At 42.2% G+C, this 22,490-nt stretch overlaps 1 protein-coding gene across 1 annotated transcript in view; it reads left to right on the top strand.

Moving 5' to 3' along the window:
- Nucleotides 1-19,492, top strand: part of LOC147618065 (uncharacterized) — a 105,280-nt gene extending 85,788 nt beyond the window's left edge. The window contains exons 22-31 of the mRNA XM_086775309.1: nt 1,362-1,425; nt 9,036-9,252; nt 9,344-9,556; nt 9,677-13,686; nt 13,834-14,374; nt 14,482-15,126; nt 15,221-15,710; nt 15,799-16,045; nt 16,660-16,800; nt 16,898-19,492. Of these exons, the coding sequence (XP_086631435.1) occupies nt 1,362-1,425; nt 9,036-9,252; nt 9,344-9,556; nt 9,677-13,686; nt 13,834-14,374; nt 14,482-15,126; nt 15,221-15,710; nt 15,799-16,045; nt 16,660-16,800; nt 16,898-19,432 (9,103 nt within the window). The 3' untranslated portion in view covers nt 19,433-19,492. The remainder of the gene's footprint in view (nt 1-1,361; nt 1,426-9,035; nt 9,253-9,343; nt 9,557-9,676; nt 13,687-13,833; nt 14,375-14,481; nt 15,127-15,220; nt 15,711-15,798; nt 16,046-16,659; nt 16,801-16,897) is intronic.
- The last annotated feature ends 2,998 nt before the right edge of the window (nt 19,493-22,490 follow it).

The raw sequence follows: 22,490 nt of genomic DNA, 5'->3' as shown, positions 1-22,490 counted from the left end.
CTTAAATGTTCATATGGTTTCCCACTTGTTGACCAGGTGCCTGTAATTTGTTGACTGGACCTCATTCCACACTTTCTGTGTGACCTGTCCGGGATTCACAATAGTACCCATTTTTTGTAAAGATATGAAAGAAAAACTCATATCCAATAGAAATATTAAAGCGAAACAATAGCTTGATGCACACCAATCTTAGGTAGCTTTGACAATGCAAAAGATGGTACAAGGAAGAGTATATCTTTGTTCTGTACAACCGATCTTTGTTCTGTGCAGCTGATAGATATTTTGCCTACAAGCGGGCTATGGATGCTATTGTATTCCTGATGATGTATTTCTGAGGATGCTACTTGTATTTGTAGATAGTAGTCTTTTTCTAGTGTTTTTTTTTCCATGAAAGAGACTTCCATTAAGTATGAAAAAAGCATACAACAATCACGGCTATAAGCCGGAATAGAATAGAATCAGCCCAATATGTAAGGTGATCTCAACCACCGAAGAGCATCATGATGCCATGAAAGACCTATGGGAGTAGAGGAAAAGAAAATGCCATGGTCCCATTCCCACATAAATATAACGTGCTTTGCCTGCGCGGAACGAGAGGACCCCTGAATACGAGCCCAAGAAGCCATGAGAGTATGGATGATATCACCCCATATAGTACTAATGCACTGAGACTCAAAAATCTAGACGCCCTCAATATCCGTTGTGCATCTAGCTCTCCAGATCTGCCATGCTGTAATATTGGCAACAATCTCCCAATTGGTGTCAATCCTGTGTCTTAAGGGTGTATAATGAGAGCGAGGGCCATCCTGCAATAAACCATGCTGGGCAATACCTCTACGAATGAAAATAGCAGAGAGTCCATATCATTGCCCTCGTAGAAAAGCTGCGGACGAGACTGGGAAAGCCAAGCAACTTCCCCCCGAGTCACATGCATGGTGAGGCCACTCAATTTGCCCATAAGTTGGGCTATAGAACCCCAAATACGCTGTGCAGTGTTTTATTTTTCTGTTTCACAGGACCAGTGTAACACTTGGATACTTTGTAACACCTTTTTTGTCTCATAGACGCTAGTGATCTTTTGAAGACGTTAATAGAAGTTTCTTTCTTTTTGCGCCTTGTGGCTTGAGCTTAGAGAGGAGCAACATCGTTGAGTGATTAGGAGGATCTCAAATCTCTGTCCTGGAATTAGGCCCACTGGTTTACGGAACTGTGTCAACATTTTTCATGGTTGCAATAATGATTGTGCAGCATCATCTGTCTTCTTGTTCTATCTTTTGCTATCTTGTATATGTGCTACACAATAATGTTTCTCGTTTATGTGAGTTTTTGACAAATGTTTGTTGGGTGGTTTCTGAATGCAGAGAATATTGTGCGGAATGTTTTGAGGAATTTATGCGCTGGTCAATACGGCATGCAGCTCCAGAGGTAGACTCTTGGTTTTATTTGGTTCTTACTATGTTAGAGCCAATGTATCATGATTTTTTGCTAAGTGTTACATGAATAATGTCTTTTTGATCTGGCTTTGTTACCATCCTAACACAAATCTAAGTAGCTAGTTTGGGGTGAGGGGGTTTCAATTTGTTGGTTGTGTCTCACACAATAATGCCTTGGAAACGTTTTTTTTATCATTTCTAGTTGAAAGTAGATGGTTTTTTTATATAAATTTACTGAGACACATACTAAAGGATATTTATAGGGCCAAGTGGTGGTGTATTTATTACAACTTCCTACATCTGAAGCTGTTGCATAGAATGGTTTGGCTCCTTTTAAGTGTGTTTTCCTTTCAGAGCACTGATTGAGAGAGTTGAGTGGAAGATTGCAAGGGTTTAGGAACCCTGATGTGGGCATGTGGATCCTTAGTTTGTAAACTTGGATCCAAGCGCTTAGAGGCAGCTAGCGGTCTGGGGGACTGGCTTTGGTGGGGGTGGCCATTCTAGATGGGAGCGTCTCTGGCTCAATCCATGTCTTGTGGATATATATCTGCTGAATCTCATCATGTGAAGTGCTATATGGGATACTTCATTATACTGTAGTGATGGCAGCGGATCAAGAAAGCACTCAATGCTCATGTGAGGTCATCCATCTAAGCATATTAACAATTTTCTACTGAGGCGCATAGATTATGTGAAAGCAAGCCACTATCTATATCTTTTGAGTGTAGCTTCCTCAATATGCGTTTGACCAACTGGAACGAGGCATCCATGTGAAGGGGGAAGACTGCAGTCTGTGTGGGATAAGGGGTTCACTGTGTGAGTCTGGCGTGTAGGACCTTAGGGCAAGAGTAGCTAAAGAGGCAAGTGGATAGGTGGTATGGGATGCCAAGGCGTGCTATCGGGGCTTGGCTGACTCTTTGGCAATCTGACCTCAAGCTTGGGTGTGTATCTGCCAGGCTGTTCTGCTATCAGGCACCTTTGCTTTTAGGATGCTGGTCGGTTGGAAAGTACCATTGGATTGCTTGTCTATGAGGGAGGAGACTCTGACTCTGGCTTGAGAAGGAATGCATTTGGGCCCTAAAAGGAAGGTGATTTGTTCAACAACAAACATAGAACTTCTTGAACCGCAAGTTTTGGATATATATATATATATATGTATGTATGTATGTATATGTATGAAATTTTAATTTATATGTACATAGTAGAGGGAAGAGAGAGGAAAGAGAAGATCAGGGTAAGGAGGGCAAAGAGAGGAGGAGGAGGAGGAGGAGGAGGAGGAGAAGAGGGGGTAGCAATGGAAAGTGCTCATTGCTTAGAGGGCACAGGGGGCAGTAGTCGGTAGCAAGGGGCACAGGGCGCAGATGTGGGGCATTGGGGTCCCCGGCAGATGTGGGGCCTAGGCGTATCAGCATGGAGACTTACAACAGACTCGCACGAAGGTGAGGCGGTGATAGAAGCGTGCAACGGGCAAATCGGGGGCGGTCGACAATCGCACGCATTTTTGAGAGGAAAAAAACAAAAAAAATGACTTTTTAAAAGTGAACGAAACCTTTTGTTAAAGGTTTTGTAGAAACGTTTAACGTTTCGCAAGTTTCGCGAGGCCAAAACGGGTTTTTTGGAGACTGTGGTGGGCAAACTAGGACCAATGATGCCTATAGGCCTTTTGTTGTATGAAGTGGTTTAAGGATGTGGTGGAAAGAGATCCTAATGTAACAATCAAGCGTCATGCAAGTGGCTTTGTGACCATTATTGACTCTACAAAGTTTTGGCAAGGAAAGGATGGGACTCTAGTGCTACTACAACATTGTGAACATGTACATATAATTATTGGTAATTACAATATATACATTTACAGATAGTAGAGATGTAATTTTTTTGTATGATGTACCTTTGTGCTTGAATAGGTTGTGTATCAACCAATAATTGATAATAAGAGATGGTGGCATATAATCCCAATCTCACCACGTTCAAGAGCCATTTATAGTACATTCACCCCATTGAGCATATGGAAGACGGGAACCAACCAATTGACCACGGATTGCTCACGTGTGTGGGTGCGGGATGGTCAGGACCTCACTAACGGCTACGTGGGTGTGGTCTAGTTGCATTGAGAGTAACAGGAAAGTTCTCGGCATCAAAGATGGCTTTAGGCGGTTTGATTTGCTTAACTTTATCTTGCAAATATCCGCGAGTACTTGGATGAAAAATCACCCACTGCCCATAGAGCTTTGTAACTTCTCTTTTTGCGTATACACTTGATAAATACCGCATCCATTCAATGCTGGATTGTGTCGTTGATGAAACTCGGGCCACACTCCCGTTACAAAGTCAGTGTTACTTGTAAACGCACAGATTTGCGCTCCAACCAACTGCACCTGTCATGGATCTTATCATATAAAATCCAGCAATTGTTCACGTAGATCTAAGAGAATAGAGCAGAAAGAAAGGATCCCGCTCACAAATAGAAGAGATGGTGCGGGTTGCATCAGATCGGATGGAGAAAAGACTGTAGATGTGTGCGTGCGCATGCCGGGGAGGGGGGGGTCTTGCACATCTACATACTTTATTATTTTGCATTGAGTCGTTGCATAGTTGTCCGCGGGATGCATACCGCAGCACCGAAATGTCAAGTACGCGACGGGGCGAAACGACCGGAGCGAAATGTTGGCGAAACGGTTTTCTAGCCGGAGGACATTTCGTTGAACCGAAACGAAACGAAACGAAACAGTCGTTTCGTTCAGTACAGTATGGTATGAATGCAAAACGGTCTTGAAAAAAAATGGCCGTTTTTACCCCCTTTTTTGCCCGTTTTTTATCGTTTATTTTGCGCCCGTTTTTTCTCTTGTTTCTTTCGCCCATTTGTTGTAGCCGTTTTGGCATGTGCCATGGCCTTGGATCCCTTTCACCTCCATGCTTGTATAAGAGCTCTCAAGGTCTCTCCCTCTCTCATCATTCAAGTTCAAGCTATGCACCCTCTGTGTGAAACTGAGCTCTGATCTCTGTCATCTCTCTTTGGTATAGGCGTGGTGTTCGAAAGCCAGGTGTCCTCTGTCTCTTGCGGGCTCTGAGTGTCTCTGCTCTCTAGAGAGTAATTCCCTGCCGTGTAGGGGCTGGGAGTGGGATGGAGCTAGCTAGGTTGCATATCATGATTGCATACTCCATGCATATAGCTTTGCATTCTCCTAGTAGTAGAGCTCCATCCCCTCTCCCACTCATTGTACTTATTGCACACCTAGATTCAGCTTTTTAGTTCAGTACTTTTTCATTTTGTTGGGACGACAGAGGATACCCCATACAGGTACACCGATTTGTCTTATAGGCCGAGTTCGGTCTTTTGGAAGACGTTAATAAAATCTTTCTTTCTTTCTTTCTTTCTTTCTTTCTCTCTCTCTCTCAAGGCTCAAGCTCTCTCATGCTCTCTCTCTCTCTCTCTCTCTCTCTCTCTCTCTCTCTCTCTCTCATAGGCCGAGTTCGGTCTTTTGGAAGACGTTAATAAAATCTTTCTTTCTTTCTTTCTTTCTTTCTCTCTCTCAAGGCTCAAGCTCTCTCATGCTGTCTCTCTCTCTCTCTCTCTCTCTCTCTCTCTCATTTCATTTCTCTCTCTCTCTCTCTTGGCTCAAGCCTCAACTTTCAAGGCTCAAGCTCTCAAGCTCTCTCTCTCTCTCTCCCCTACCTCTCTCCCTCTGCCGAGTCTTGCCCTCTAGGGTCTACTACTTAGTACCTAGAGGCTAGGCTCTAGCCTCTCCCTCTAGGCTCTCTCTCTCTCTCTGCACTACATCTGTCGCTGCACAGCATATTATGAGATTCAAGGGCGCTACCATTGCCTTTTCAGAGAGGGATTTGGACCACTGGCTAGAGTTATGGACTATTGTGATCAGCGATGCTTGGGTTTTTATCTCCTGGAGATCCGCAGGCTCAGAGAGTCCATCATCAGAGAGTCCATCATCAGGAGCAGATGCCCGACTGGCAAGGAGTCCACACAGAGACAGATTACTGACTTCTTTAGAGGGACTACCCGGGAGGACACACAGCCGACAACCCAGCAGTGGGCACCCCGTGGGACTCTAGTTGAGAGAGCTATCCAGTTGGGCAGATCTAGACGCCCGAGGGTTCGCGGATCCTCACATCGGAGACGGTGCCTACACCGGAGGATTCAGAGCATCATTGCGAGGCATCGGGCTCGTTTGACCAGGCATCTCACTATGGCAGATATCCAGGCCATCCGGCAGAGACCCATGCTAGAGCTCCTAGGATGATTACGACTCCAGCCATATACTGCTGTACTCATTGTCACTTTTGTACTCCCCCATATTCATGACATTCTAATTTCTAACTCTCTTATTTTTCATAGGATTGCTCTTCGGGGGCATGTGAGAGGAATTGGAGTTCCTACTCACTCATACACACAAAGATACAAAACCGTCTCAGCACCATGTAGTTCGATCGGCTTGTATATTGCCATGCTAACATGCGCTTGGTGGAGAAGATGCATGACATGGAGATCTCCAAACAGGTAGAGATCTCCAGAGTTCAAAGTTCGACTCATTAATGATGATTTATAAATGCATGACTTAAGTCTAATAATTTATAAATGTTTGAACTTTACTTTCAGGTGAATGTTGACCATAGTTGTCACAGTATGAAAATACGATACCATACGATACGATACCATACGGAAATTTTTGGTACGATATGAAATTTTCGGATACCGTACGATAAAATACGGTTTTTATTTTTTACACTTACAACCTATGGAGCTTCAAGCTTGAATGTGAGGGAAGGTTGGGAGGGGAGGAGTCTACAGTGCTTGAGGAACCAAAACATGGATATGTGTCTCTCCCAGTTGGATCTCCTGATTGTCTCCAGAAAAGAACCTGGATGGGTAATGTAATACCAAAGGTCTCCTAGTGTAGCGTTTATGACTTAAGGGACCGTCCTTGCACAAATACAAGTAGTGCATCTAGGGTGATAGGTTTAGGGACTCCTCTCTAGATCATGATAGGTTTAGGGACTCCTCTCTAGATCAAAATGGCCCTGTCCAAATCTTCTCCCTCGTACATAACTTGAGAATCTAATTGTCTAGCCTACCTATACCAGGGATCTCCAAGTGATGTAACAAGATTCTCTCATCCTACCAATCAAGTGTACACTACCAGTCTACCTCGCCAGATTTGCTAGGTCTCTCAACAACCCCATATGGAATACTGAGTGGACACGAAAGTTGCGAAGTATTGCGAGCATTTGGGATCTTCGTTAAGCACGGTTTCTATATTTTTTTACAGCATTTGGAATTTTTTTTTCAAGGAAAAAAAAATTTGGGAAAAAAAAATAAAAAATAAAAAAACATACCGTACGAACCATACGGTACGAACCCATTCGTACCGGTACGAGAAACAACTATGATGTCGACGAGTTCAAGTTGACAGTGGACACTCTTAAGAGTGTCCACAAGGAGCGAGATCCAAATGAGGAGGCCATATATGCCGATCTCTACAGGGAGCTAGAGGAGATTGACCGTCGAGTTTCTCGTACTTGTATAGGTCGCGCAGCTAGAGGTGGCACACAAGTAGGAGTCCACGAATGCACTGTTCAGCGCCCTACTTCGACCCTAGTGGCTACATATGTGAGGCGTGGCTCTGGCTCGACTTCGAGGAGCACTTTAGCACCTATTGTTGAAGAGGAGGATGCTCCTATTGTAGGCATCAGAGAGCCCGAGTACGATGACGAGGGCAATGTCCTTTTAGCGAGGGCAGTTTTGGGTTGGCCTCTGATGATGGGAGCACCTCTAGCGAGGGCATTGCTCCCCCTAGTGATTTCTCTGAGGAGGAGGACTAGAGTCTAGACTCTAGTCTCTAGAGTCTAGACTCTTAATCTACATTGTCAATAAGCTAAAGCTAGGATAAATATTGGATGCTTAGCTTTGTGCATACCTCGGGCAATGAGCATGTAGTCCCACAATTTTTCTCAAAAGTGGAAACTGCGAAAGCTTCTAATGGGATCCAAGATTACCCAATTGATACTATGACCTATTTTCTATCACCATTTGTTGGGTCGTAGGAAACTGGTACTATGGTATGCATGACTTTCTGACCAAGGCTAATTTTCCTAAAGGTATGAAGGAGGTCATAAGAAAAGGTTATCTTTGAAGAGGAAGGGCTACACTACGATAGTAAATGGTCAATTATGAAAGATTGGCATTGATCCGATCTTAAGAAGGTGTGTGCCAGATCATGAACATGATGTTGTGATGACATAAGCACATCAAGGCATTAGTGTAGGTCACTTTAGAGGAGAAGTGACAAGAAGAAAAACTTTACAAGCACGTTTATGGTGAACCACACTCCAAACGCATGCATGGGGTCTTACAAAGCAGTCTTACACTAGATGGGTGGAGGCAAAGGCCTTAAAGGATAATTTCTCTACATCAATAGCCAAGTTAGATTTTTACAAGGTTTGGATGCGCTATAGAATAGGTGTTTGACCAAGAAAAGCATTTCATAAGATATGTGGTGAAGAAATTGATAGAAAACCATTTTATAATACACAAGATGTAATTAGGAGAGTGATTAGTGAACTAAAAGTGCAAACAAAACTATAGAATAAGAGGTCATAGTGGTTTTTAGGTCAAAGTGAGCGTAGAACTAGTGATTTTGAGTGCATAGAAGTATTTGGACGCATTAATGCACACAAAAAAGATCATCAAGGACATTTTTCTTAGTGTTGTGACTAATCACAACACACGTTTTTGTATTTCCTATTGTAGGCTATGGGCCACGACTCTTATTCATGGCATGTTCAGTGTTCATTGTTCATGACTCTTGAGTTTTTGCGCTAGTTTATGACAAATTACAACTTCTCTAGACTTTGCATCTCTAAATGTGTACAAATATCTTTTTTTCAAGTGTTTTTTAAAGTGGATCGTACCTCAATCGAACTTAATTTTCAAAATTTAAAAGTCCCGTACCGGTACCGTTTTTTCGAACCTTTGTTTCGTACCTGACAACTGTGAGTCGTTGATGCAGTTACAAAGATAATGTTACCCCAAACACTTGTAAAAGCAGGGATTCGCACTCCAACCAATCTGTACTGACCTGCAACTGTCATGGATCTTGTTTCAAATAGAAGAGATTGTGCGGCTTGTGATCAGACCGGATAGAGAAAAGACTGAACATGATATGTTCAATAGCCTTTGTACAAGCACTCTGATGTTGCTTAGCTCCGAAGCTTAGGTTTGAAGTGAGACCTAGAAAACTTTGTGAGGGTCATGCACGGTATGGACAGTTCTTGTCAGATTGCCTTTATGAAGATTGCTAAGTTTTTATAGTATGGTCCTCTCTTGATATGAAACATACGCAATGCCATCATGTTCCATACACTTTGGGCCTCTATGCCATGCTTTGGTACCCGATTGGCTGTAGCCTGCTCTGCTGGTAGCTAATCACTTGCATCTTTTTTATGATGTGGGAAGAAGGAAAATAGTCTTCAAAAGACTAAGTGATTTGGGGGAGGAAAACAAGCAAGGTTAACTAAGAGAGGCAAAAAATAGAGCATAACTTCACTTTTACATTTCAACTGCATGATTCATTCTGTCTCTTTCTACAGGTTGACAATTTTATGAACGTTACATCAATGCTGCGCCGCTTGTACAATCGTCTGGATCATCCAAACCCATATCATAGATTAGGTTCTGCTATGGCTTGTAGCCGATTATATCGTGTTATGCGTGAGAACAAGTCCATTGTGGACAGGCAGTTGCTAGAGATTCTCTTCTTCTGCATCAAGAGCTTGCGTATTGCAGAAGCTGACCATGAACAGATTGGTAAGCTTCTTCTTGGGCAAATTTTCCTCAAGCACCCATTGCCCACGTGCTCTGGGTATTCTTGACTCTGCTTTGTTGCTCTCTGTCTCAGGTACCGTCAAACAAATAAGCAAAGTTTTGGACGAGTTGCAAAGGTTATTGAAGCGCAATATCTCTAGCTTGGTGCTGAAGAGAAAGGACAGGACAATGTTCCTAGTGATAGATGATTTTCTAGAGTGGCTGTTCAAACAAACTACAAAACCTCAAGAGAAATGCCGCAGCAGATGTATGTACCTTTTTAGCTCAATATGTGAAGCCTTACCAGGTAAGGCTGCTGCCATGCTCATTGTTTCCATACACTTTTTAGCATTTAAGCTTGGATGATTTCTAGAGAATGGTCATATTTTAGATCATGTTCTTACATTCCACTGATCCTTGTGTGCAGTTGGTTCTCCTTCAAGCTGGCTCAAAGCGCTTAAACAGTCTGAAGCACTCAATCATGCATTTGTCCTTCTAAATACCAAGTTGAGTTTCTCATTGCAAGAAGATAGCAGGTCGTCAGCTGAAAAACTGGAACAGGCAATGAGATGTCTAAGTCGATCTCTGCATTGGTGTGAGTGGGCTTTAAAAATAGATCTGACTCCACTGGAGGAGCTTGCTTTGAAGACATATCATGTAACTACCTCTATCAAAGACTTCTTGAAAAGCTTGTTGAATGCAAAGAATTCAAAGGTTAGTGGCTTGCTAACTCCCTCAGAAGTTGAGCATTATGAAGAAGTTAGATGCAAGGCAGTTATGTATCTTCTAAGCTTCACAAAGGAGACCATCTGCAATGGATTTGGAATAAAGGATGACGATGTCCAGCCTCATAGTACAGATAACATTGATAGATACAATGTTGTATCCAAACTTGTGCCAATCAATGACCCTGGGTTTGTACAGCTTCTCTGTTTGCTATTATTATCACCTCAGGAGCTCGGTTTTAAACACATCCAATCTTATAAAGGTGATACTTTGTCAAGGCTAATTATGAAAGTAATGAAACTGCTGATAACATGCTCTTCAACCTCCAAAGAAAAGGTGGTACAGTGCTTGCAGGACTTGGTGGTAGGGAGACCTGAGTTAGACCTGGGTAATCTGAACATTTCACGTGAGAGCTTTGAATCTTCTGGATCTTTTGGATTGGAAAATGCCAAGTGCCTTCTCAGAGGGTACCAGCAACTTTTACTTGCAGGATTGTTGCTTCCTGTTTTGGGCAAGGAGAGGTCTTGCTCTACAGCAGAGAGGTTGTTGATGACAGTCTTTTCATTAAGTAAAGACTGCCCTACTATACTGGAATCATTTGCTGCAGAAATCCTGTCTCTCTCCGTGTCTCTGGGTGTAAAAGTTGAGAACCTACTTGAATTGGTCTTTGATCAAACACCAGTGTCAAACACTTCATCACAAGGTGCCCATTTAACTGTTGGAAGTGTCTTCTATATGAATTTTCGCAGGGTCTTCATTCAGCAAGTCAAGTTCTCCTACAAAGAAAGCCTTTCACTACTGTTGCGAAGGGCCCCTGAAAACTTCACAGCACGGCTAGTAGTAAGTGCACTCTTGGACGACTACCTTCGTGCTAGGACAGAAGGAAATATGATCACAATGAGGAGCTTCCTTAATGAGTTTGTCAACCAAATTTCATTCCTCAGGCCTTGCTGCAAATCGGATGCCCCTTACAATGACAAGTTGTTCTTTCTGGAGGTGCTTCATAAGCTTCTGATACTTGATTCTGATTGCCAAACAGTGCTGTCTTTCAGTCACCCTTCTTTTCAGTTTATTGTGGATAGCTATTTCTCCTGTCTGAGTGGATCATGCATTGTTGACAATTTGGTGTCCTGTAATGCTGCAAACAAAAACATGAACCTTGTGGTACAGAATAGTGCACTTGCCCTGACGCCTTACTTTCTCAAGGCTGCTAGTGCACATCTGTTCTCCCAACGGTTTGCAAATGCATTGATGAACATTGTGACTACTTCTTTGCTGGTGCGAGAAGCTGATTTACCACCTGGATCAACCCAACGAGCCACATATCTTCAAACTCTGGATAGGCTCTTGGAAGCTGTCTGTTCCAGTAGAAATTCAGAACTTTTGGAAGTGTTGTTTCCCATTTTACAAAATTGTAAACCACCAACCAAAAAGAAAGTTGTGAAAGCTCTTGAACAGTATGCCGAGAACATTGGAGATCAGAGGACCTCTGTTTGCACCATGTGCTTGCAAACACTTTATGATGTAAGTAAAGTTCCTACGTTAAAGCGGGCTGTCATAGAGCTTGTGCTGGTTCCCATTCTTTATGCAGCACCTTTGGACTTTGTAGTGGCTTGGTTTGCAGAACATATCAAAGGGTTCTTCGTTGCTATTTCCAAAAAACTAGAACTGGATCAGCAGCAGAATATGGAGCAAGAAGAGGACCATCTTGTGGTCAAAATATGCAATTATTTGATTATCTCCTGCCTTTTCATGAAAGTGAATGCTTCTGTGATCCGAGACACCATCACCCCTCTAGTCTTGAATCAACACCTCATGCAAATAGCTACAAATGACTCTCGTGCAAAGAATGACCCTCCAGTGTATCCATTCCCTGACAATAGTGTGCTATGGAGGGATTTGCATGTTCAAGCTTACAATTGTCTTGCTGCAATTGTGATGTGCACTCAAGATCAGGAAAAAATATTTACGATTCTCTTCAAGGATTTTGCAGGAAAGCCTCTCTGGCAGCACCTGATTGACTGTAGGAAGGTGTATAATAGCTTTCCTGTTGAGATCTCCCAACTTGGAACATTGCAAGAGGTCACAAGAAATCTGCACTCTGAAAGGAAGGATTCTAAGAAAATGGATGGGGTTTCTCCATCTATATCATCTCAGTATCTCATCGGTGCAACTCTCAGTCAAGAGCCATCTCTGATAGGTAGTTTTATTGGTGGTGAATCTCAGAAAGAAACAGAAAGTTTGGAGCATCATGGAACCGGAAAGAATCAACCTGGTATTGAAGATGGTCTTATTGAGATGGACATGACAGATCAAGATGATTTTGATCAGCATCCCTGTTTACACATGGTATTGAGGTTAATTTCTCACCTGCATTCAAAATTTAAAGGGTCTATGTCCCATGAAATGCCGGATTGGATGAAAGCACTGCATTCTACTCTTTCTAGTGCTGGTACACCTATGAATATCTGTCTCTTCATTATAAAAATCGTCATCAAGGCAAGGAAGATCTTTGCAGCATTTGGGAATCATTGGATACAGCCTGTTTTGCAACCATTTCTGAGAGACCCTGAAAGCTCAGGTGGAAAAAGCTTTCACTACATGGTCAGGGATATATGCATTACTATCTTGGAGTGGAGCCTTCCAACCCCACCAGATACAGGTGTGGCATCAAGGTTTGTGAATTATCTACTAGAAGTGGCACCACATGGATCAAATCAGGTCCTACGAGCCAATCTTGAGATTATACGGCACTTTTTAGCAAGGTGGAAGGCTTCTGTCGCCCTTGACATTGGTATCATCGCTTCTTACTTGACTGCAGGAGGAAAGAATCTAAGCTCATCAGACAAGATAGTTGCTATGCATAGAACTGTTGGCCTGCAGTTGTTGGGTGCAATGGCATCAGCAGGGCTCACATTATATGATGATGCCAAATTGTCTGAGAGAGACCTGGTCAAGGCTTTGCTCTCTAACATGAGCTTCAAAGTGAAAGGTGTTTATGAAGCTTCTGCGGAGTTATTGGGCATGCTTTTACAGCAACACAAAGACCTCCATCATGAACAACATTTGGAAACTGGTTTAAAGCAATTACTTCTTGGGCTTTTCAAAGGAGGAGAAACCGGTCAGTATTTGAGTATAATGGACAAAATTACTCTACACTGCCCATCCTTCTTGGAAGGTTATTCTTCCATGATTTTTGATCTTCTCCCACGTGTACATGGTGTCTTTAGAGTCCTTTCTCTGAGCATCATTCTCAGATGTCCTACTGCTATTCCCAATCTTTTTACCATGGTTTTACCCTCTCTGTCAAAACTGCTAACTCACAGGGATGAAATTGCTCAAATTAAATCTCTCCAGTTGGTTGCTGAACTTGTCAAGGATGCAGCAAAGGAAACCATTAGCGAGCAGGTTTTACCTGTGTTGTATCAAACATTCAGCTCACATGACAGTGCTGAATGCCGGAAGCACTACTATCAAATTCTTATCTACCTTTACACGACAAGGAAAATGGATGAAAATGAAGTGTTAACCCGCAGCCTGCTTGGGGGCCTTTGTGATGATTCAAGTGTCATAAGGGAAAGCCTGCAAAGCTTTTGGCATACACAGCTTAGCAGAGATCCTCGGCGAAGGTTCCTTGAAATGATTACTCGAGTTTATGACCCAGTCATTGAAGGCCATTGGGTACACATAGCAAACTCCCTTTTGTTGAAGGTAAATGCAAGTTCTAACCTGTGGCTTCAAAAAATGATTATGTGATAATGATTCAAGTATGATAAATTATGTGGTGTGGCAACCTAACACTTACTTAAGGCTATCAGAATAAATGGCTGCAAATTGAGTTGTTTTTTCTGTTCACAGCTCTGTGAAGAAGCAGTCGATTTCAAGAGGCCTATCTTCAATGCACCTCTGTCTGACTGCGAATTCAAAGAATACACTATCGACACATCACTCCTGAGTGGGACCTTGCCTATGACACCAATGTTCTTAGATACTCAAACAACTGCATCACAACTTCAAATACAAGATGTTGATGATGATGATCAAATACATCCTAATAAGCATCCTGGCATGATAAGGGCAACAATGTCACAGTCACAAACACTTGGACTTTCTCAAGGACAAAGCTCTCCCTCTACCTTCACGCTAGGAGAAGGGGAGAGCTCCTTGTTTGCATTGTCACAAAGGCAAAGTAGAAGAGGCTTAGATACTACAATGCAGGGGAGTTATTCTCAGGGTGATATGTCAACAACAATCAAGAGAAGACTAATCCACCCTAGTGCTTCCCGCCCTCAGATAATAAGAAGTGTATTCAACACAATGAAGAGAAGAGAAGCTCGGATTGCACAACAAACTTTAGAACGAGCTAACAAAATTCAAATACTGAGGCGATATCGCATAGGTAGAGAATGTCCTGGAAGATCACATTCAATGTGCAACTTTTGTATAGATATTCATTATCTTAACAGTCCTTAGGTTCTCTCACTTGTTTACTCTATTGATTTACAGGAGATCTACCTGACATTGAAATCAAGCATGAGGAGATCATCAGCCCTTTGGCTGCACTAGGGGAACAAGATCCTATTTTCTCGCGTTTATTGCTTCTGGTTCTGTGTCGTGCTGTTTATGCTCTTTCCCCTGATCAGTACCTGGACGGTGAACATGACCTTAAGGCTTTGGTCACCAAAGGAATTGAAAATGTCTTTGAGAGAACTCAGAATAATATCTCCTTTGTGAGCTGTGCTCTGTCTCTTTGCCTGGAAGACAAGGATTCTTGGATCAAACCAAAGTTAGTAGGATCTGTTAGTATCAAGTCCACCAATTTCCAATCAGGTATATTATACTTGGAAAATGCAATTTTAAGAGACAATATACCATGGCAGTATCTGGGCAATTCTAGGAAACGCCAGAAGGGACCACGAGGACAACCAACACTTGAACCGAACACCCTGGAACAAGCATGGTTGGAGCTTGCAAGTCTTTATAGATCAATTGGAGAGAGTGATATTGTACTTTCAATCTATAAACAGCACCTTACAAAAGCAAGTATAACGCACCATGCACTTGAGGCTGAGCTCGGAGGTGAATCAGTAAGAGCTTTGAAAATGTATGACAAGGCCATTGATCAGTTTGATGAAGTCGAAGGAGCATCAGGTGACCTCTTGACTGGCGATGTTCTCTAACATTCCTGTGGAGGTATGGGCTTATGAAAAATGACTATTTTTTACTTTTCTTTTTTGAATGGCAGTTATCCCCAGTGAGGTGGAGCAGGATCTATGGTTTACTCGAAGACTTCAGTGTCTTGCCAGCTTATTAAACTGGCGTGCTGTCATGGATGAGATTCTCTTTCAAATTGAAGAGTCATTACAGAGGCTCTGGGAGCCTAGAGTTCAAGATTCTTACTTGAGCTTATTTATTAGGGCAGCCATCAAGATGCCTACACATCATTCGAAGCTTACAGAATTTCTGCAACCGATATCAGAAGACACTTGGAAAAAAGATCTTATTTTGAATGAGTTTAGCACACAAGTGGCTACCTTAGCAGTTTCCAATGACCAACTTGATCGTGCACGGTTCTATATTCACGAGTGTTATATAAGCTTCATGAAGCACTGGGCAGAGTTCCATCCTCTAGCAACTAGTGCCAGACGTCTTCAAATAAGGAAGCTTCAGAAAACAACTGAATTGAATGAATTCGTGGATCATATGGCAACTAATGAGCTTACTGACTGGCCCAGGTTTCTGTTTTTCTTAGAATTTTCTTTCTTTTGTAGGGATTTGTGTATGAAAATTTCTCATGAAGTGTCTGAATTTGAAACATTACAGATTGATGTCAGAATGGAGTAACCGCTGGCCCTCTCCAGCCATGGATGATGCTGAAGCTTGGGATGATGTTGTGCAAAATAGATTGCTGTTTTTCCAAAAGCTGCAGAGTGCATTCAATAGCCATTTGGAGAAGGGAAAGGAAGAAGAGGGAGGGAAGTTTGCATGCCAACTTGACGATGAACGTGCACATGTTTTCTATGCAGCTTCAAGAGGCTTGATGAAACAAGGAAGCTATGAAGCTGCAAAGGTTTGAAACTATACCCTTTCTTTTTGTTTAACTTGAAAGTGGGTCAGAGATTTGATGATTTGCACATAGTTGTGGCTCTTTTGATTGGGACAATCCAAGTACTCCCGAAACACACTACTTGACAATTTTTGTTTAGTCTGTGGAGGTGCTTGTAGCCCTTTCTAAGTAAGCTTGTTTTTAATTGCTATAATAACTTACGTTAGATTTTGTACTTTTTAATTGTGATGCATGTGAGGTCATATACATACCGAGAGGATATTACACCTAGAAGACACCGCAATAAGCAGGCAGAAATCCTTCACCAGGGATACTTGTACATGATAAGACCTATCTTTTTAGGTTGTAAATGAAAAAGCTTACTACATGCCCAAAAAAAGGTCTACAGCATGAACTCTGTGGCTGTTTGTTGTGTGTAGTCCAATTCTATCAATTCAAAGAACCTTTCACTTTAGCTATAACATGCAGAAAAGGATGAAGCATATGAAGAAATTGTGGTGCAGAATGTGACAAAATACATGTCGGGGTTTTTTTATATATTTTGGAATGATTGTGCAGCTACTGTACTCTATTTCTAGGAGTCATTTCACCTGCTAGCTGTGTTGCATTTCTGGCAGGGCTTTATGAACCAGTTTGTGGCATTGCGGAAAGAAAAGCTAGATTTTGGATCATACAAAACTATAATTAAGCTGCGTTGTCTTGAAGCAGATCGTGTTAGTGGTACGGATCCACATAAGGCCATTGACATGCTTCAGCAGGTTCACTTCTGATCTTCTTCCTGTATCTTGAAAGATAGGTTTTTAAGTCTCTCCATATACTATATCTTGTTAACCTAATCACTTGTTTGGTTTACAGGTCCTAAGCTACATTAGCAGCACCTCACATAAACATCATGAACAAAAGCAATGGCAAAGTGGGTTGAAGCTGCTGGAGGGACGTACATATGCCCAGCTTGGTTGGCTTACTGTGAAAGTGACTCCGCGAACTTTTGCAGACGTTGAATCCATTGACATGTGCTTAAGCCAGCTAGGATCAGGATTTGCTGCCTTCAGTGTCGGGCTACATGAAATGGAAGGTGGAATAGAAGTCTCATCTCGTACATTGGCAAAGTCTGTATTGAGGTTTGCTTTCTTCTGTGATGAACTCCTTAAGTCTGCTGAGGGTGCAAGATGGGGACCTCAAATCCAGGAGGCAATTCAAAGAGGTAGCCACACGACAAATTTACCAGCGGCATCTACCTACCCAAGTTTGGTTGTGAAGAACATCATGAAAGCTGTGCAATTAGACAACTCTGTTCAAGCACATCATGGTATTGCAAGGGTGCTAACACTTGTAGGGCAGTACAGGGACACATGCAAAGAATTTGTGTCTGCTGCCAAAGATGTAGCCAGGTGGCTTTTTATTCCCTGGATACCACAGATGCTTTCTGGCCTTGATAAAGATGGAGAGTGTTTTGTTGCTATTCTGGAGGATATTTCCAGAATGTATCCCCAAGCAATTTACTTCTCATATAATGTGAGCAAGCTAGATTTTGGTCCTGTGGGTTGTGATAGAGCTAGGCACCTGGACTCCATTCTGAAAAATTCTATCCTAGAGAGCTTGGTTAGGAGCTTAGAAGATCTGACTTTCCCAGAACAACGGCTACGGGATGGGCTTTCTTGGGTGAAAAATCTCTTGGAAAGTGGCAATCAGGAAAAAGCCAAAGGATATTTCCACAATTTGATCGACGACTGCTTAGATGTAAAATCCATGATGAAGGATAGTCGTCGTTCAGGAGAATATAATTTGAAATTTGCTCGAGAATACTCCAAGCCAGTGATTGATGCTGTAGGGCAACATGTTTTAATGAATGAGAAGCAGTTCACACAAGCTACTGGTGCCATAATGGCAAACTTACAGAAGGCCATGAAAAACCTGCAGGCTGGTAGCTTGAGTTTAAACTCATTTTCTAAATGGATGGCTGACTTTGATCAATTCAAGGACGTGTGGTCTTCACAGGAGGACATATTATCTGGCGAAACTTCTGGCCTAGCAATCAGCATGATTGATATGTTTGGAAGTTACAATGGTTTCCAGAAGCCAGATCCAAGCTCCCATGTAAAAGTTGTCAGCTTTGATCAGACAATAATTTCTTTAAACTCCAAGCAGCGTCCCAAAGTCTTGAAAGTGAGAGCATCTGATGAGCTAGAATATAAGTTCATTGTAAAAGGAGGTGAAGATTTGCGGCTGGATCAGAGAATAGAACAGCTGTTTGAGGTGATGAACTCCATTTTGAACAGAGATCCAAGTTGTTCAAGAAGAAAGCTTTCTGTTCGCACTTATGCAGTCATTCCTGTATCCCGGCAATGTGGATTGCTTCAGTTTGTTGAGAATACACGTGCCTTGGATGACATAATCAAAGATGGACTGGCATGTACGTTACCATCATTGGGATTGCCTGGAAAGGCTGCACCCGGTGAGGTCATCTCTAATATAAGGATAAAATATCATGAATGGCTTGAAAAAAGAGGGGGATCAGAAAATGTGGTGGACTGTTATAGAAAGATGTATTCCAAAGTTGAATTCAATGAGGTGGCAGACAAGATGAAAATCTTTGTTTCTGGCATACCATGGGATACTCTTCGAAATGGTTTATTCAAGTTGACCACAAGTGCGGAGTCTTTTCTAGCACTTCGCGCACAGTATCAACGCAGTCTTGCAGTGCTGAGCATCTGTGGCTATGTTGCTGGTGTTGGTGACAGACATTTGGCAAACATTCTGGTTGACACGAAGGGAGGCTCTCTTGTCCCCATTGATTTTGGCTACAGCTTTGGAACGGGGGTGATTTTGTTGCCAGTTCCTGAGCTGATTCCCTTTAGGATGACCCGTCAATTCACCAATGTATTGCTTCCTCAAGATGCTGTTGGATTGCTACGGAATGATATGATCAATGTAATGAGTGCATTGCGCAACAGCAAAGACATCATCTCTGCTGTCATGGATGTATTTGTTAAGGAACCTTTAGTTGACTGGAAGGCAGAAGCTATGAAGACCTCTAGTTGGCGGAACAGTGGAGCTCCTCAAGGAAGGAGAACAGCGGCACTCGAGGGACAAGCGACCTATGAACAACAGCATGTAGCACTAAAAGTAGACTTTGCCCATCGTAAGCTTGATCTTTGGAATCCTGCAGAAATCACCATAGCTGAGCTTCACTCATCAGTTCACGCAGGCAAGCCATACATGCATGACCTAGAGATGATTGTCCGGGGCCACCCAGACCGTAACTTGCGTGCTCGCATTGCTGGAAACCTCTGTGAATCCGTACAGGAACAAGTTGACTGTTTGATTGATCAGGCAACAGATGCTAATCTTCTTGGTAGGATTTGGCTAGGATGGCAGCCTTGGATATAAGCCATCTATATTTGTGAAGTGGATTTTTTGTTTGAAATGCAAGTCTGTTCTCTTTTCTAATGTCTTCCTAAATCCTTACCAGCCCTGGCTCTTACCTTTTTAAAAGGAGCCTTGAAATTGATATGCTGTGAAGATGAAACACACCCATAGACAAGGGTCTTCCAGGTCCTCTAGCTTTTTGCTGGCCTGCTAAACAGATGTGGATGAAAAGGTTCAATGCCTATTCTTGACATGTTTCAAGGTAGGGGAGGAAAGGATGATGAGTCGATACAATCTTTAGGAGTCCCTGTAAAAATTGATTCCACTCTTCTTGAATCTTCAGCTCTTCAGAGGTGTGCCATCACTCGCTTTCTCAAATCCACTCTCTCCAGAACACTGTTGGGCCCTCAACACTGTTAAGGCCTAGTTGGAGCCTGGAATCATATGCTGTGGCAGGAACTTTAAGCAGCATTCATGTGTTTTGAGTGTCCTTCAAGTTTCATCCTTTTGCAGTAGATATTCCAGTTGGCATACTTATGCTTTGGGACAATGACAAGGTTTGTAGTAGGTGTGGCAGACTCCTTTCTTGGGTCAAAGGTATAGTTACTGGAGCTATTGAGTGATTTCATTGCTGGTAGTGGTGGCTGTTCTTTGAAGAGTGCTTTTTTAACGACTGTTTAGTGCTGTCGAAGACACATCGTTTTCTCTCTCTCTCTCTAGCACCTGTACATAATTGACCAATTATTTAGCTCTCTTTTTTTAGTATTTCCATGCTCTCTTTGCAATGCCACCACTTCCTTATGATCTTTCTCCTTCTAGCGCATAGACTCTTCCTATTAATCATTAAGCTTCTCTATAGCAGTAGACAGAGAGAAGCGTTCTACACCAGATGGAACTTTTCTTCTTAAGAAGTTGAATCGTGGCAGCATCCAACTTTTTTTGTTCAATCATTTCTACTAGATTCTTTTTTGGCTACTACTGGTTCAATGACATCTTCAAAGCTAAATTTTCATAAGTGAGCTCCTTCACCCTAAATAATGCTCTTTTAAAAGGGTTAATTCTTTTATGTGCTTAGCCTGATCTCCAGAGATACTGGTGGTGTATTAACTATTTGCTTTCCTTTGTCATTGTTGGTGGGTGTGGTTGAACCTAAGGTAGGTCCTACTGGGATCATGGTGGTAATTAGAGTCTAGATTTTGAATGGACGCGGACACATTTGGATCCGATACCGCCACCACCATCAGATCCTCCAAAATCATCTTTAGGATTTTACTTCTATAGGTAGTCAACATTTTAAATTGTTTAACAACCATGCATACAAGTTGCACTTAAGTTCATATACATCAAGCTCTATAGCTAAAGTATTATATACTTATGTAGCACATCTACATACTCCAGAGGCTTCGGTTGTTTGCCTCAATGCCAAGTGTTCTGATTCTAAGGCACTTAACCTGTTGGAACCTTGGTCGTGCCTTCTAGAGTTTTCGTTGAAGTTGGATCTCTAGAGAATAGTTCCGCCTTTGCAAGTGCTTCTGCCACTTGGGTCACACACTACCCAATGTATTTGCAGGCTACTTGAACCAGCTCTGCATCATTAACTTTCTATGAAAAAGTAAAAGATGTTGCTCCTATCTGTCTGATTGGCCTTTCTGCCTCTCTCCTACATTTACCACCTCTAGGCTGTGGTGTCTTTGGTGCTTTTGCATGCTACAGCTATATCCTTCGCTAGTTGTTTCAGCTTTGGCAACCTTACCACTACCAATCTTGACTTTATTTAAATTACAGTGTTTCCTTTTATCTTGATGCAATAGTCAGAGGAGGTACTGGGCTTGGCACAGAAGGAATACCTTGATATAGAAAATGCAAGTATCGGGCAATCTTAGTTTTGTTGGAGTTGGGGCTAAGATTAGTTTCCTCAATTTTGCCATAAACTATACATGCAAAATAGTAGCCCTAGAAAAAGTTGTCCCCTTTGTAAAAAGATAAATACCGAAGGCCCTCTTGGATAAATAAGTTGTTTATTTTGGGTAAACATGACCATCTCTATTAACAAATGGAAATGAAGTCGATTCATCTGGTTAGAATGACATGTCATCTTATACTCCTTCATAATTCCCTTCAAACCACTCTATATCTTCTTCAGAAGAAAGATGAATTCCACCTATTACAATACATCAGAGATCCTCTTGGATCATCATTTGACACATCTTATACACAAACATTAAAAAAACTTATGCTTTATTCATGTGAAAAACGTATAGTTTTCATTATCCATGGATTTTCACATCTAGTTTTCATTATCCATGGATTTTCACATCTAGAACCTAGATGTACTTGATCCAAAACCCCTTAGCGTCTCAAACATAGGGTCATCAATTTTTGCATGTGAAAAAAACTTGATTTTTCATGCCATGAGCTGGAACTATGCTAACAAAGTCTAGTGTTTGTTAAAAAAATCGCATTTGCTAAATCGTAGAACTTCATAAAAGTGCATTATGTGACCACCTTGAGGGGGATGATCACTGTGGAGGGAGCTTTTCGTGGTTACCCTCTCTACTTTGAACTCTCTCTAACTCTTCCCACCACCATCTCCGCCTACCACCTCCCAGCCCAACTCCCTCCAGCACCAACCTTGCTCCTCGTTTTCTCTCTCTCTCTCTCTCTCTCTCTCTCTCTCATTTGGTTGTTCTCTTTGTTGAGACGCGAACTTCAGATGTACTTAGTTTTGGTCTCATAGGCCATTATGGTCTCTTTGAGACGTTAATATATCATTTCATCTCTCTCCCTCCTACCGTATCTTTGCCTCTCTTCTAGCACTCTCTTCTCTCTCTCCAATTGTCTCACATCTCTTTGTATCTTCTCTCTCTCTCTCTCCTCTAATATACTCTCGTATCTCCTTGTTCTCTCTCCAATCGTCTCTTGTCTTCCTCTCCTCTCTCTCTATCTCTCTCCAACCATCTGACATCTCTCCGTTGCTCCTCGCTCTCCCTTTAGTCTTTTTTTCTCTCTCCATCTCTCTCCTACCATATGTTTCTCTTGCCCTCTCCCACTCTCATGTCTCTCTACTACCATCTCTTTC

The sequence above is a fragment of the Cibotium barometz genome, chromosome 35, assembly GCF_041138505.1.
Source record: "Cibotium barometz isolate CiBa-2024 chromosome 35, ASM4113850v1, whole genome shotgun sequence".
NCBI classification, from domain to species: Eukaryota; Viridiplantae; Streptophyta; class Polypodiopsida; order Cyatheales; family Cibotiaceae; genus Cibotium; species Cibotium barometz.
This window is presented reverse-complemented; position numbering and strand designations above follow the sequence as displayed.